We start from the raw sequence: 17792 nt of genomic DNA, 5'->3' as shown, positions 1-17792 counted from the left end.
ACGCGTGTATGTAGAGGAGCCAAGATGGAGATCACTTCTTGATAGTATCAGGAGTAATCTTGTTTCAAGGATAGCAGTCCAAAACCTGTAAGATACAGGTGCCTTCTAGAGTCAAAGTTGAAACACATCATTAATTGTAGACTGATAGAGGAGTGTGGAGAATTTATGAGCATATGTGGGAATGTTTAAAAAAAAGTCTGTCTATCAGCGACGGAAGTATGCGGTGTGGTAAAACGAGGAGGAAAGAAAGGTGATGCATGGTGGGATGATGAAATAAAAAACTCATTCAAGAAAAGAAGAAAGCGTGTTTTAACTTGTTGAAAGTAAGTAAAACGAAAGCCAGTAAGTATGCAGCAATAAAAAGTTTATATTTTAAATGTAAGAAGAAGGTGAAACAAGGTGTTTGAAAGAAAGAAATTGCTGAATGAAAGTAAGGGAATAAAAATGACCAAAGTTTTTCAAGAAAACATTAGTATAGAGCTATCAGACTTTCAAGCGCTGTATGGTAGAATACTGAATGAGAGAGTAAAAAAGTAACTCGAGATGGGATTGAGATTTATGAACGGAGAAAGATGTACGGATCAAATATTTGCTTTGCGATATTTGACAGAAATTTCTAGCTAAACTCCAAAAGCTTTTTTGCGCATTTGTCAATCTGCATTCAATAGAGTTGACATTGCGTAACATATAAGAACAGCACAGCATGTGTGAGGGTAAATGGGTCATTCACATGGTGGGTTGACATTCCTAAAGGAGTTAAACAGGGATAGAGTAATGTCACTATGATTTTTTAATGTATACATCGATAACTGTATGAAATAACTGAAAGATTTAAGATTGGGAGCAAAAACGAGTGATATAATTGTATCTTTGTACGCTGATGATGCCATGCTTCTTGCTAGAAGATTGCTAGATCTCTCAGGCGAATAAGTGGTAAAGCGATGTGTGATAGGTCCATAAATGTCGGGATATGTGCACTATGTAAGGCTGAGAAAAGCAGTATGTGGACTTGTTTGGATATATAGAGCAAATGTACAGCGAAAGAACGGCTAAAAGGATCTACGATGCGAATAAAAATGGATGCAGAAAACTAGGAAGACCGAGAAAGACGCGGAATGATCAAATCCAACAAATATTTGAAGATGGACATGTCAAGAGTAGGAATAATCGGCGTGCGAGATGTATGAATGTAGAGGAAGCTGGATATGTAGGCCAAGACAGAGTGATATGGCGTTCTATCCACTCTGCCTACTCCTACGGAGCAACGGCGTGATGGTCTGTTGTTGCTGTAGTTGCGGCGACATATCCATTAGAATGATTGATTACTTTGATGATTTCGTACATACGATTCAGTATTCACCATTCCTCAGATTAAATAAAGTTGAAAACGGCAAACAGAAAATACAGAATGAAGCCTATAGGAATTTAAAAACAACATATTGAAAATGATTAAATTCGACAAAAAGTCAAGAAGACAATATTTTAGTAGTCGACCGTCATCTGTCATTGTGATGTGATCAACTTTGTCAAAGATATCTGTAGTCTGTGCTTTGTCATCTGTCATAACTGACTATCATAGACAAATAATAAATATTCAGTTTCAGTAACTGTCAGTTCGCCGTTGTCCTTAGTCTATGGTTTTCGGCGTCGAGCTATTGTACCACAACCCCCTCTACGTACCCCACCTTGTAGAGGTGGTTTTGATTGTACTCCGTACAAACTATTATTTTCTCTAAATATTGGAGGTATTATAACAAAGTTATCAAAAGTCTGTTAATCTCTAAGAGATATAAAATTAAGCCTATGTTCGAATACCATTATTTGATTTAAAAATATTGTTTAAGAACAAAATTCATAATTTATTTAAATGTAAGAAAGAATACTTCTAAGAAAGTAAAAACATCTTTTACATATTACGAATGTAGGCGGAAAAATAATGCACACATGCTTGTAAAACACAAATAAAAACAAATGGCAAGATTATGCAAAAAATATATTAAAACACAATTCTTAAGCTTCAAACTGATATATTTATTTTGCAACACAGTCACCATTATACTTAATGTATTTTTTCTCCCAACGTCTAACAAGTTTTTTCATTCCGTCACTGAAAAGTTATTCCAATTTTTCTCGAATCCAAGACTTGATAGCTGCCTTCACCTCATTGTCCAGGTGTAATGATTTCACTAGAGGTCTCTCTTGTTAAGAGAAAAAAAATATGGCAAGGCGCTGAATCAGGAGGGTAAAAAGGATTTAGAATCGGTTTAAACTTTAGGTTTTGCTGATTCTCTTCAGTTGCGGGTGAGGTGTGTGTACGAGCGTTGTTATGTTGCAAGATTATTGGCACCATGCTTCCTCAAACATGACTAACTCGACGACGGAGGTGTTTTAGAGTTTGTATGAACTGAAAAGACTTTACCGTTGCCCCTCGTTTCCAATAATTGGAACCATAAACTCTGCGAGCATCCCAAAACACAGTAAAATTAAGTTTTATTGCGGATGGTTGTGTTTTGAACTTTTCCGACTGAGGAGAAGACGGATTTCGATACTCAGTGCTCTGTCTTTTTTTTCCCGGGTCATAATGATAAGCCCATGACTCACCCTCCGCCACAATACTAAAAAAGGATTGAATTTAAAGGTCTTTATTTACATTTAATTAAAAATATTAATGTTATTCCATATAATGAGGTTTTCAAAAAAAAAACTAGTACATTAAATAATAATTTCAAAAATGAAAAAACGTTTTATAAAATTAGTTCCTTTTTTTCTTAATCCTTTCCCGCCTGACGGGACTTGTGAGTCCTGCTAAGTTATTAGTCCTTTATCTAAGTACCTGTTTAGCACTTTTTTCCTTCTTATGGGACTTATAAGTTCACTAACACGCAAGCGTCAAAATAAAAAAAGCTCCGTTTTGTTTACATTTTTTAAATGGTGGCATTCATACTAAAACGAACCGTTCGCCTAGGCCCTAGGGAACAAAGACGTACATTGGTCTATTTCTAAAAAGAAAAAAGGTCGGAGTAAAATTTGTAGTTTAAAAAAATTGAGTCAAAGCCATACTCACATTGTTGAGTGTACCTGTGCTGCAATGATAAGAAGAATTGTATGAATAAATATTATTATATTAATTAATTTTTCTATGTAATTACAGCCTGAAGGGACTTGTGAGTTCCACTCTCATAAAATATTGATTAAATATATATAATTTTTTTTTAAATGTCTTAATTGGCCCCTAATAAAACCTTATTAATGAACAAAACTTAAAGAACTAAGATTTTTGATACCTTGAACTGGAAAAAACATTCATGATTTTTATTTGTTTTTTTCATAACGAATGATTTATTTTAATTATAAAATTGATGAAAAACGTTTCAATGTAATTTAAGAACCCGAGATACAATATATATACAAATTAAGACTATTAAAAATATATTTGAGAACTTACTTTTTTCATACTTTGTTTCGGCATTAATTAAAAAAATGATGATTAAACTTGAAATATTGTGTTGTATAGTAATGAATGATAATTAAAATATAAGTGAATTTCGAAATTTCAAGTTTCTTTTTCAAAATTACATTGTTATTTAGCCCTTTTCATAGCCAGAAGAAAGTCAGGACAAGTAAGTACCTAAATAACTTTTTCGCACGTAAAGTTTTGTATCTAGCCCCTAGTTATTTTTTGGTCTATGGTGCTGTACACTAATAATACTTCATCTAAGCCATCAGCTGTCACTTATGTCACTCCACATTTCGTCGTTCGTTCCTGCCCTGGTCAGTCGTGTTTCTCAATTTCGCTAAATAGTGTTTCGTATAATTACCAAGCAAGTGAAGACCACCGTGACGCCGATATTTGTTATTATTTAATAAAGGAACTCCACAATCTAAAGGTAAGTTTACATTATAAATATTATCTATTTTAATTAACTTCAAATTGCCTACACCAAGGCATGCTAGTCCTTTAAAAGTTAACTATTTATAATTCTTAGTTGTCATATACCATTCTTTCGCACATAAAAATTTGATAAGAATGAATTAATATGCACGTGTGGTTATTACATATATTGACATTTACTTACACAGAACAAACAACAATCATACATACTATTAATTGTCTTTTTACATTGACAAAATCAATTTTCGAACTTTTCCAAATAAATAAACATCACAGTTTTTTTCATGTTTTCCCTTAGCTTTCATATTAATGCCTCACATTATTTTATGTTTTTTTATTTTATTATTATTACAAATGCATTACAGTTTTTTGTTATTTGTTTGGATATAACTTTCAAATTAACTACACTCTATTTCAATGTTGTGCATTGATTACAGAAACTATGTTTCATGAACCAGAATATGATTGTGATGTTATGACCTGATCATCAAATAATGAAAAGTTTAGTAAATTTATAAGAATCTGATTAGATTTTTCAATTTGTCTAAATCTAAAGGAAAACACATTTAAACATGCAGCTGTAATTACTTTGTGACTGACAACGCCAATCCATAACTTTGAAAGTATGCTATTATTTAATTTATTTTTATAATTAAATATGAATATTTCACATTAATTTAGGGGATTATTAAATTATCGTTTGATTTTTTTACTAACGAATGAAATATTAATCGAAAGATTTCTTCTTCTTCCAATGCCTTGTCGGGTTCCCCTGACTTTGATGGTCATTCCAGTGAAAGCATCTCTGTCCTGCGCTACTTTTATATTCTGCAGCCAGGACGACTGCTTATTGATGTACTTGCCAGAAAAACAGAGTGGTTTTCGTTACCTTGTCTCAAGGATTTTTCTATCGGGGTTACCTTCCCTTAGCTGGTTGGTTCTGGTTTGGAGGCGCCAGAAACTCGCCTTTCATCCTCTCGTTATCTGCTGTGATCACACCGTTATGAGCGTGATCCCATTGCCCAGGGTTCGCGACGTGGAATAGTCTTTAGTGTTTTCTGTGGAATTCAACTGGGCGTTCTCAGCATTTTATAGAATCACACCCTTCGGCAAGATGTGACTCACTGCAACCCTACTGACAGCTCAAACCAAAAGATTTATAACTGTTCAAGAACTATTATTTGCTCAATATTGATTTTTTCAAAGTAATTTGTAAATTTCCGAGGATTAATGTAGCGTAAATGTGGGATAGGTGGTCATTTGGGTTACGTGGCTGTGTGTTTTTTTTGTTATATGAGGTAGATGGTTGTGTGCTAGGTAAAGGTTGTGTGTCGTGTGAGATATTGCAGAAAATATGCTGGAGATGCATTTGGTCAAATGGAATCAGTGGGAAATGTGGTCACATCAGCAGTATGTGATCGTTTCTGGTGTTAAGTATTATAAGACTTATGATTGTGAAAACCACTCTGTCAAATGTTGTGAGAAGTCATGTAGGATATGAGATTGTGTTAGGTGTGAGGTAAATATAATTACCATTATGTAACATGACATTTGTAATCGAAAATACTTACTTTATGTTTTTAGTTCAAATGGCAGGCGAGGTAATTTTTGTACACTTGATTATCTTTTTTCTCATCTACAAATTTTATGTTATAATATAGTTTTTTTATTGAATTCATATTGATACATGAACAAATATTGTCTATACCAAATTACATACTTGTATACTAATACATAGCTACACATCACAAAATCCTGACATCAAGACCAAATAAATAGCTATTTAGAATACAAGATAAAACAATTTAAAGAAATTTTATTTAAAAATGTTTCTTATATTTAATTCTGTAGTATTTGTTAAGCAAGTCAATAACTTAATTCTAGCTAACACGAAAAAGAATGGCTCATTATTTTTATATAATAAAAATTGTGATACTTTTATTGTAGTTATTTATATTATACTCTACTTTAGTATCTGTATCATCAATGCTTGTGTACCTACGTTTGTGTTTAAATGACTTTGTTATTCACTCCTCATTTTTTCAAAGCATTAAATAAATTAACTATTCACTCGATAATTCGTATCGTATTTTTGAGCTCATAGTCGACGTAGGTATTATCGATTTTACATTATATGTACGAGTAGATGATTATTTACCTGTGCGTCTAACTCGCCTATACTCTGACCAAGTTTAACGACAAACCTTTCGCGGTGTTAGATATCTGCTAGTTGAATTAGAGTAAACACGCCCAAAGTTTTAGTTCCACCATTTAATATTCATACATTTGCGTATACTCGTCATTACGGTCTCTATTTAACACCTTCAACTTGGAAAGACATACCACGGAAGTTATTGATTGTATAATACGACTTGCTGTTCCTTAGCACTTACATTATTTATTATCTGTCGGATCGAGTACGCAACAAAACTTTCGGCCATTTTCCATCCGCTTACAAAACACACATACATAAACAATCTGAAAACTGTTTGCATGAGCATGTTAATTGAATAATAAACACAGGCTACAGAGTCCAATCTTGCTTTGTTTAGAGTTTAGAGCACCAGTAATGTTATGTTAAACTAGTTTCTATGAGCTTTTTACTCACTCAATGAGCGAGGTTACGTCTGGCGACCCGTGGCACTTCGCCGAATGTCACCTGCAGACATTTTCCCTCGTCGGATGCCCCGGAGGACACCTCGCTCAGTGATTGTCAGCATATTTATTTTGTGTTTCTGTTGCGTTGGCATGCCTGGCGGTTCACTGGGGGGCTCGTACACGTCCCTGGAGAATGTGTACCGTGGAACCACACTTCCCCATCCCAAGACAGGTGGAGGGGGAGTGTTGGAGTCTATTAAGAGGGCCTTCTCATCGCAGAAGCCAAGTGGCGGAGGATCAGACCCGCTGATCGAATTCTCCGATTGCTCCATCGCTGACAGCGCCGTTATAGTCCCGAGGTATGCATATACCGAGGAGAGACTAGCACTCGGGAAACGGAACACTAAACAACGGAAACCAAAACCTAAACTTACTTTTTTAAGTTTCCACAATTTAGAATTTTCTAGAAATTACATTTAATTCTGCGATTTGACGTTTGTGCCCGCAATGGACACCAAATTAATAAGCATCTAATGTTTTTCATATCAAATTATTTCGTGTATTCCCACGCTACACTCTAGCGTTTTCGACGGCTAGCATGTCGTTTTTGGCCTCCGTTTATGGTTTCCACTACCCGATGTTCAGTTTCTGTCACAACCCTTATAATATGGTGGCGGGATCGACTCATGGCGTTACGCGATATTTTTTCGCAAATATTGAAGGTTTTTTCTACATTTTTATTCTTAACTGCAGTTTGAAACTGTAATAGTAAATTGAGTGTGTGGCTTTATTGAATTATATTTTGTTGTAGTGCCTACCACATTAGCAGTTATATTTATTCTTATTATTAAATTTTATAGTACGTAGGTACTTACGTACACAATCATAAATACCTACGTATTGGTTCCTGCGTACATTTTTTTAATCAAATACTCGTAATCAGCGAAACAGATTTCCTTTATGAAAGATAATTTTTCAACTGATATGTGTAACACAAACGCGAACGTAGTTCTCATTTGTACTACACATAAATACAAGTTTGTGGATTAAAGTATCACTCGTGTATTATTTATATAATAAACTACACATGATTATTACAATTCGACTGTGGTTTTTTGAATATTTACAAACATTACTGCGGATCCATTATTTATAAAGCGAAGTAAACAGTATGTGTGTCCAATAAATTATAGTAATTATTTAGTAGTGCATCAACACACATAGTGATCATGCAAGAATAAAAAACACACTTTTTTAAAAATTTACATCCTTGGAGAAAGAAAATGGAAAGGTAAACTTATACATATGAATAATTCTTACGCATATTTTTTGCACTGTAATTGTACCTTAGCACTGTAATTTTACTGCTTTTAAACACTAATGACAACATTGCACAAAGCGTTTTCTTAGTTTTGTTTTGTACTTATTCATTAATATTTTCATATATATTTCTTGAGAAATGCATTTAATTATAAATCTCTCTAGTAACATTTTTCATAGTTATTTTGTATTTTTCACAAAGTTGTTATGTGGTTTTTTTGATTGTGAACTTGTATGAATGCTAGCCCGCTTGCTAAAACTGGTAGTATTGCGTGTTACAGAAAAATACCATTCCAAGATCTACAGAACACAAATAGATCCTCAAAAATGCCTACCATTGTCGCAGAAGAAGCTGCTCTCCTGGGGTAAGTCCTAAAACAATAAATATTTAATATGTTTTTTATAGTTATGCAGTTTGTTTTACGATTATATTATATTTATTTTCTTCGTGACAACGTTTATGACAATGTAACGTCATCTTTTATTTCGAATAAAAAAACGTGTTTTTCTTTGTCTAAACAATTCAAATACATTTATTTGTATTTTTATTTATATCACTACAGAGATGGGTAGAATTTTTGTTTCAAGATTATGGATATTCGAGCGTTTACAGGGCTTATGACCTGTCATAGGTTGGGTTCAAGTGGCCACTTTGAACCCAACCTATGACAGGTCATAAGCCCTGTAAACGCTCGAATATCCATAATCTTGAAACAAAAATTCTACCCATCTCTGTAGTGATATAAATAAAAATATACCTACTCCCCCTTGGGATAAAACCCAGAATTGTGTGTGTATAAATATGTAAATATATATACACATACCAAAAATAATATTGTGTACATTTATTTGGTTTAGAAGCAAAATTTAGCTTAGTTGTGTTCTGAAACCGTTCGACTTTTCAATGTTAATCAGAGATTTAAACAAAATATTTATTGTGTTATCTGTATTTTTTAAAGATTTCGTGTACCTACGTTACTCTAGCTTTACTGACTACGTTTTTATTAAATATTTGCCATCTTTTATAGCAATATGTATACCTAAAATATGTGACGCACATTTACATACCAAATAACTCCTAAGAAGTCTTCTATTATCCGCTGAGTACCTACATACTAATCAGTAAATGTGTACAATTTGAAAACGACTCGCCAAAAGTGAAAAAAATCGTTGTTTAAAATAACGATTAAAATACACATTTAAATATTTTTCTTGGGATCATTAAAATGTAAACATATATACACTGGAACCTCTTTTTACTCGGGGGTCACGTGCCACACAGTACCGTGTAAAAACAATATATTTTAAAAATAACAAGTCTGGATAGGTTTCCTTACATACACATTTATTCGCTAATTTAAAAAAATTAAATCGTTTACTATTTATCGTACCTTAATTTATTTTTTTATCTAAATGTATAGACATATATTTACGAATCTAAATCGTGCCAAAGTAATAATATTTAAAAGTATCGGCGCGTATCTAATACAAATAAAAATAACAGGAAATTATAATGAAAAAACACTATCGTCATCATTCCTCTTTCCGCACCTAATGGTGCATAGGGCACTGCATTGGTACACCAATCGCAGCTTATCTTGATCATTTTGTTTAACATGATGGTATGATGATCAGTCTTACGCTTCAGGAGCCAGTCCAGGGACTGTGAAATATTGTGTAAAAACACCTTTTTATATGAATATTTCATGACAACCATGCCGGGAATCGAACCCGAGACCTCTTGCGTGGTAGACAAACGCGCCGAGCACCACAGCACGAGGCCGACTAATTATTTATTGCAACTACTGGGGAACAAATTCAAAATATCGTTGATTAAACCAACTGGTCCAAGGAGTACAAAAATAAAAATACTTTCTGGCGTTGCTTATTATGTGGGTAAAATAAAACTATAAGTATTGAAAATTACAAAAATAATTCTGCGTATTTATAAAAAAGGAGAAATAAGGTTAAGAACTTCTTCTTAAATATTACATGACAACAAAATACTTTCAAAAATCGCCACAAAAATTATTCACTGTCACTATCATATTATATTGTACACTAGGGTGGATCGATCTTTTATGGAGGATAAAAAAAAGAAATTATCAAATCGGCTTTATGCGGAAAAGATGTTCTATAGTACGTAGAATAAGGGGGAAAAAAATAAGTGTAAGGTTTGCCGCAAGGGGGTTGAATTTTAGATTTTTATTGAAAAAAGCCATGTATGGTAGGATGATTTTGGATACTAAATGAATGTTCTTCTGCAATATAAATATGCATAAATTATAATAATAAATGGAATTATACATATCAATGGCTTTGATAATCAACCCTTTCCCTTTATCCTCTCAAATCAGTTCGTAAAACTGCATCAAACTGAGCGAGCGGCCGTCAGAATAGCATGCGCGACCGCTGTTCCCGATAAATAAATTACTTTTATATTGTGTGAATTGTGTGAGTCGATGAACTTGAACTAGTTTTGCTCTATAGAGATATTAAGAAAATACATGATTTGCCATATTTTCGGGCCTGGTTGTGATATGCCACCAAATATGCTTTCTACCCTGGAAAACGTAATCTGGTACGTATTTTAGCATTTAAACCGACATACGACATAAGGAAGACATTTTTGCATCGAGTAAATATTTTTTAAGAAGTAAGACTATATCTAAAAGCGAGCATCAATCCCAAAAATTAAGTAGAATATCATTTTATTTATTTATTCATTTATTTTATTGGGTAAAAAAACAGAATGTACAATAATATTGTCAATTTTTTTGTAAATTAGTGTATGACACTCATGCACACACCAAATAAATTGTTTACACTTAAGACAATAATTAAAAAAATGTTAAATGTAACAAATGTAAATGATAAGAGAAAAAATACAAGCAAACGGAACCAGCGTGTGAGCGAGACTTCTGACTTTCGTATACAGTCGGATATTGTTGAAACCCCATCCTAAGAACATTAGATCAGTATGGCGTTTCTGATCGAGCAGGGGTAGCTATCGTGTCAGCTGCACTTCAAGATGTTGGCCTTATATCACTAAGCAACATATAAAAACGTCATTGATTGAATTTTAATTCGGCGTGAGAGAACAAAAACAAGAACCACTTTACCATCTCAGCCAGCAAATTCGGATCTGATTAATTTATATTTTATCGTAAAGACAAAACCATAACAGTAAGAAAAAACGGTAGAAAAATCAAAACAAAAAACATATACGTCTGGTAAAATGAACTTGAGTCCGAGTATATTGAAAAAATATTAGAAAAATTGGAAAACACAAGATAAAGTCTGATATTGTTCTTACAAAGCTGGTTGAGATTGCATTCGATGGAACAATGGTTTATGCCAATAACGTTCCACATTGTCATATTTTTGTAAATTTCGATAGAACTACAATTGGGCTCAGAAGATTCACGGGAGAAATAGAAAAATTTCCAGAAAAATATGGCGAGAAGCTGCCCATAGTTTTATTCACCTCAATAGAATGCAAGCTCCCTGAAGTCGCTAATAAAAGAGGCTTAAGCACTGATCAGCTATACTTAATAGACATTGTGAAATTATCAACTTTGGACATTGCAATTACAGTCTGTCGAAGATAACCCCTAGAAAAATTTGGTACTGTAGGTGTTCTACAACCGCAAATAGGAATCATAAGCTGTATGCGTCTCACAATAATCCATCCGAGGTTTAAGTGAAATTAAAGACTACCATTTATTTTAATTATAATGACCCAATTTAAAAAAAATACTTATTTCGTATCCTGAGAATGTTATTTTATCAGTGCTAGCCGACGAGAGAAAACACGTAAGAAAAAATAGTTTTCAGGAGAATTCTGAGAGCCTGCAAAATAAAACGGACTACACTTGCAACAAGTATTCGAATATTCTAATATCCAGAGTGTGATATTTGTGCAACAGATTATGAAGATTCGACTTGAATTTGAATAATCTGGCAAAGCCTCGAATGACTGAACAATTTACCTATAAAATGATTTCAGAAGCAATAGGAGACACATCGATTATTAAGGAGGCTATACTACCTTCCACCAAGGGGTTTTCCTGTCACAGTCAAGCCACACGAATCGTAAAAATAGTTACGAAAGCATCAGTTTCTCAGATAGAAACAGCCTTAATAAAAAATGGCAAAAATTAATGCCAGTGTTTAAGATTAGCAATAACCGGCAACTGGAATTTCGACGTTTTTTTAACATAAAACAAAATAATTTTCTGAAGCTGCTCAATACAAATTATTAATAAAAAAATTGTATCTAATTTATTTATTTTTTATCTTTGCAATAAATACTAAAAAAAATATTTAAAAATTTTCTTACCAAAAAAAATTTTTTTTTATACTACCATGAAAATGTTAAAATACCTAAACTTAAACAGTCTCGCCGCAAATGTTATTGTATTTTTTTTTCCCGTAATTTGTAGGCTATAGAACATCTTTTCCGCATATGGCCGTTTTCAATTTCCAAAACATTAGAAATCGAACCACCCTATTGTACACGTAATAAGTAAAAGAGCGATGTAGGGCATTTCAATAACGAATAGCTTAATTATATTACTATTGCGCATTGTTTTATCAATGTTCTAAAATGAATTAAATTTAATTTTTGGAACCTTGTAAAACGAGGTTCCATTGTTCCTATATGTATTTAACTAACGCCTTTAAAGATCGCTCTATAAGCTTAGTTTTGTTGTTTATTTCGTCTAATAATTTCCCGATTCTGTGAAACCAACTCATACATCGAAATACGTCAGAAGTGCTCGTATATCTGGTTTATTAATGCGAAAGGTCTCCGATAAATCGATTTTGAAATTGAAAAATAAATTCATTTTATTTGCGAACGAACCGGTAGCTGAATGCTTTCTTGGCAGAGTCCTGTAACATTCTGAGAAGTTCCTAGACGTTATGTAATATTATATTTGGATCGATAAAATCTAAAACGTCGCGAACTTTCAAAGTGGGTAGATATACTTTTAAAATAAACTCACGCTATTTTTCCGTCAGAGTAGGCATGCTTCTAAATCGTTGTATAACTAACAGCTAGTCAACTTTGATAGACATTTCAAAGATGAAAGCTGTTTGAGAAGCGAATATATAACTTAGGGTATTTACTCTGTTTATGACCTTGTAAATATTTATTTATGGTTTATTCTACCTATGTTCAAACATCCCTTTCTTTTTAATTATTTTTATCAACAATATTTTGAGTTTGTCCAAATTTTTGTAGACAAGGACTGGATTCAACTCCCTAGAAAGCTGTTAATATTAACAGATTACAACTAAGATGAAGAACATTTTAGAGAAGGTAATATAGAAGTCTAGGCACCTAAAGGGCTTTTGACCTGTCATTGGCTGGTTTAAGTGGCCACTTTACAAACTGTGTAACATTCACCATTCTGCCCATATTTGAACGGTGAAAATGTAAATTTCGAGTCTATTTCATAAATAGAGGTCAAATTCCTATCCACCAATTTAGTCGATGGTTGAATATCGCACGGCACCATGAAACAACATAGGGTGGATTCATTAATGTTTTTTTAAAAATCCTTTCAATTTCATTAATCAATGGGCAGGTAAATACACGAAACAGTACACCATGAGGCCGACTAATCTCCACTCGATTTTTTTAGCAAAGTTTTCACCCGCGAGAAGAAACTTAATACATTAAACCATAAAGGAAAATAATAAATATGTGTCCACCCACCCTAATTTTACCGGACCGAGTGAATTGGCGCGATCCGTGTGAAACGGGCCTGTGCATGACGCATGACAGACGAAGGAGTCATTTTTATAATAATATTGGATACATAAGATTACAAATAATATCAAATTAATATGCAAGATAATAATCAATAAATTAAACCAATGAATAAATGAGAATTATTATAGAAGTATTTTATTAAATAGATTTTCCGAAAAATCTATATAATGACAACGAAAAAAAGGTATTTACTATAGTCCGCTCTTGTCTAATTCGCTAAAAAAATCAAATACAGATAATCGCATTTCAACCCCCTCACCCCATTCCTCCGCAGACACAAAATAACACTTGACGAAAATTCGAAATTATCACCTCCATTAGATTCAGATTGACACTCTTAAAACTTTAAAACAGGATTATATTTATTATTGAATTAACTGTACTTTGATCAAAGAGCACGTAGTACCTGGCTCAGAAACTGATTGGTTATTAAATTAAATAGATAACATCATCACCAAACCCTTATCCGCACCTGATGGTGCACAGAGCACTGCATTTGATAAGTAAATTCAGCGTATCTCGTTCGTCTGTTACAGGAAGGTAAGGTAATTAGTCTTACGTTTCAGGTTCCAGTGCAGGGACAGTCAAATATTGCAGTTTAAAACCACCTCATAAATATATTTTATCCTGGCCTTCCCATGAATCGAACCCAGGGCCTCAAGATTGGTGGGCGAACGTCACTACATATCGAGGCGGAATTGTCGCTACTTTATTTCCTTATCGTGTTCTTTACCTGAAAGCAACCATCGAGTCAAAAACACTCGTCCAGGGTGCTGGTTTCACACACAGAACTGTATTGTTCATATGCTCAGACACAAAATAAATACAAAATGTTTTTTTTTTAAAGAAATAACTACTAAGCTGTAATGAGTTAGTTTTAATTTTGTTAAATGTACTTTTTTGCTTAGCCAAAATTTAATTTTTTATTTGCCACAGCTGTTTAGTTATTAAAAATTAATGTTTTTTTAAAATTTATTAATTTTAAAAAAATTACGTCATATCACAATTAAATACATTTTTTTTGACATAAATTGAAAACAAATGTTTACATTAACGTTTCCTATTTTACGTAAAAGAAAAAAATCATTCTTGTTTACATAAAAAGAAGTGACATCTTACAAAATAATTATGAATATAGTTTTTTTTACTTCTTTCTTAAATATGTTGTATTCCTGGCTGCACTTTTTATTTCCTTTGTTCATTTTATTAAAGAAAAATAAATAATAAGTTTGTCTGAGGTTAGAAAATCTAGAGGGTTAGTTGTTTCGTGTTAACCCTTAAGTTAGCAGCGTGTATTTTAACATACATGTATTTTCTCTAAATCTATAGCGTAATTTATTTTTAAAATAAATGTTATTTTATCGCTACTTACCTTTAGATGTATAAATACTATTATTTAAATTTTATTAGTGTACACGGAACAAATGTCATTTATAAACATAAACATAACAGTGTTCCATATAAAACTATAAAATAATACGAAAACCATATATATTTTGATTAACATTATGTATTGACAATTCTTGATGGAATTCCATTGTAATGATGTAATAACTTATACTTAATCGGGTTGTGGTCCCGTGGTTAGGTTAGTGTTGTGGACTCACGGGCTAGAGGTCGGAGGTTCAAACCCGACTTTACCCCAACTTGATTTCCATTTTCTAAAAGTGAGTTATTTACAACTCTTAAAAAATAGCCACCAAAATTTTAATATTTCGGTAAATTAAAAATTTCCTAAAAATAAATGATACGAAATATTTGTAATAACCATTTACCGACTTTTCTATATCTACCGGTTTCGAGACGTACCCGTCTCTTCGTCAGGACACCAATTAAACCATGTTTGTCCTAATCAATGCATGTGCTTATTGAAATGCATGTCGTGTTGATTTTATATTTTTGTTCAACAACTATGGTGAAGATGTATAGTGGGTTTTGCTTGTTGGTATAATTAGTATACTGACGAAAAGATGGGTACATCTCGAAACCGGTAGACATATAAAAGTCTGTTAAGTGGTTATATACAAATATTCAATAGCATTAAAAAAATGATTGACCACAAAGTTAATGCTTTAAATATGAATTCTATAATAACTTATATTTACACTTAAGTTTTTAATTAAAAATACTTCGTACACTTCCCCTTATTTGTTTCACCAATTAGCGCTTTCACCTGCTAATGGGCAAGTCTAAAGATGGCTATTAGAGGGTGAAAGCGCTAATTGGTCAAACAAATAAATGGAAGTGTATCAAGTATTTTTAATTAATAACTTATATGTAAAATATAAGTTATTACATCATCAAAACAAAATATAGTTCTACTCGTACATGTTACACAGTTTTTAAAATGATATTAATATATTATACTATATTACAATACTATATGCGATACATTATACTTAACACACTAAATGAAAATAAAGATGACGCAGTAAATTAGAAATGGCAAATATCATAAGTTCTTAATTTGTTGGTATTGTTGCAATGTCTTGATATTGAATACCCTAGGTATAATACAAAGTGTCTTGTAAAAGACCTCAGGGGTTTACGATAATTTAAAAAATAAATAATATAGCAATAATAAAAAAACATATTTCAAAGAGATTTTTTTTTAAAATACGTTTTTATTTTTCTGTCAAGTTAAGGGTTAAAGCACGTTGTCTGGCAAGTGTTGTATAACCCTGCGGTGTACTCGGATCGATCGAGAATTCACTCACTGCTCGCTACTGCCAAGGGGAAGACGCTCACTCGCCGATTGCCTCCTACGGCTCTGTGGGTAATACTGATTACGTTAATACGTGTATTCCTCCCTCTATTATATCCTATTCAATAATTAAGTCAACGGTGTTCTGAGTTAGTTCGAATGGTTGTAGACAAGGGGGAGTTGTTAAGATTAACATATTACAACAGAGAGAAAAGGAAATATGGAAGTCTAGACATTTAAAGGCTAACCCACAGAGGCCTAGTCCGCGATTAAAATCGGAAGTTAAGGTCGTCCTACCTTCAGCATGACTGTATAATTGAACGTAAATTCTCCTGAGCGATTACGAAGATACAATACCAACCTCCTATCTTCAAGTTTAAGTAGGTACATCGGTATGTACCAAGAGGATGTATGCGCCACGGTACAGAAATCTACCCACTTAAGTGACATACCTTCACTGTGATTTCATAGTTGAAAATGATTTCTCCCGAGCGATCACGCAGATACGCTACCGACTTTATTTTCAAGTTTTGAGGAAGGTAGGTACATCAGGGCTCAACTACTTCACTGTACACACATCTACCCATTAAACCGTCAAAATTTTTGTTTCACTAAGCGATATTTGAAGTGGCCACTTTTTATTACATAGCCTATTTAAAATACGAAAGAGAAATTCTTTAATTTTTAATTTAGCATTGAACGCGGAGTAAAATTTCAGCGTCCTTGTTGGCTGAATTCGATCATATGATATTTGAGATGACGTGATGAAAACACGTATCGACTTTTCGGTGGATCTAAACTCGCCATACCGAGGAAGGTACAGATAGTGCAAAAGTTTATTATGCCCTTTCGGTACGTACCGAGGAAGATACCTTTTGTAATTGCGGTCCTGGGCCCCGATTACAATAGGAAGTTAACATTTATCTTCAATTTATCTACAAAGTAAAATTAAGTTTTCTGTACGAAAAGCGGAATATGCATACCATTTTTTCTTCTCAACATGTTGAATTATAGGTTTCTGACGAAGATACTTTAAATTTTCATGCACATACTCATTTTCGTACACAACTATCGGTGTTTCTTTATAGACAGTCGAAGATAACTCCGTTAACTTCCCATTGTAATCGGGGCCCTGGAGGCTGTTTGTGGACACTATATGCTCTAACTAGGAAGCGGACATTAAATGGTGACGATTACGATAGCAGTATCGAGCAGATAGCATCTAGCAGTTAGTATTAATATTTTTTTTATTATTAATCATAATGTATCTCCATATTGCACACAAAACAAAGGTAAATCAAAAAATATTATAATTAAAAATAAATCGTAGTAATACAATAATAATTATGACACCATCCATAATACTCATAATATTGTAATAATCTTAACATACGAGGCAAGATAAAATGTTCTGTACGATCTTAATCGCCGACTGGAAAAATTCAGAGGTTCGTTTTGGTACAGAGATATGGTTGAACGTATGGAAATTTTTTTCA

General features: G+C 33.0%; 1 protein-coding gene across 1 annotated transcript; it reads left to right on the top strand.

Moving 5' to 3' along the window:
* Positions 1 to 3736: 3736 nt before the first annotated feature.
* Positions 3737 to 13516, top strand: LOC148273898 (uncharacterized). The gene is made up of 4 exons (XM_088237996.1): positions 3737 to 3888; positions 6640 to 6849; positions 8092 to 8175; positions 13462 to 13516. The coding sequence occupies exons 2-4, from the start codon at positions 6641 to 6643 to the stop codon at positions 13514 to 13516; spliced, it is 348 nt and encodes a 115-aa protein (XP_088094122.1). The 5' UTR covers positions 3737 to 3888; position 6640.
* The last annotated feature ends 4276 nt before the right edge of the window (positions 13517 to 17792 follow it).

Source organism: Micrasema longulum, unplaced genomic scaffold, assembly GCF_059751315.1.
Source record: "Micrasema longulum isolate JH-2025_06_02 unplaced genomic scaffold, ASM5975131v1 h1tg001810l, whole genome shotgun sequence".
NCBI lineage: Eukaryota > Metazoa > Arthropoda > Insecta > Trichoptera > Brachycentridae > Micrasema > Micrasema longulum.
Note: the sequence above shows the minus strand (reverse complement) of the source record. Positions and strands in the feature narration are given on the sequence as shown.

Excerpts from the sequence above, each read along its gene's own strand:
- LOC148273898 (XM_088237996.1), top strand. The coding sequence starts at position 6,641 with ATGCCTGGCGGTTCACTGGGGGGCTCGTACACGTCCCTGGAGAATGTG. Across the intron at positions 6,850-8,091 it reads AGCGCCGTTATAGTCCCGAG|AAAAATACCATTCCAAGATC; the intron begins GTATGCATATAC and ends TGCGTGTTACAG. Across the intron at positions 8,176-13,461 it reads GAAGAAGCTGCTCTCCTGGG|CAAAGTTTTCACCCGCGAGA; the intron begins GTAAGTCCTAAA and ends CGATTTTTTTAG.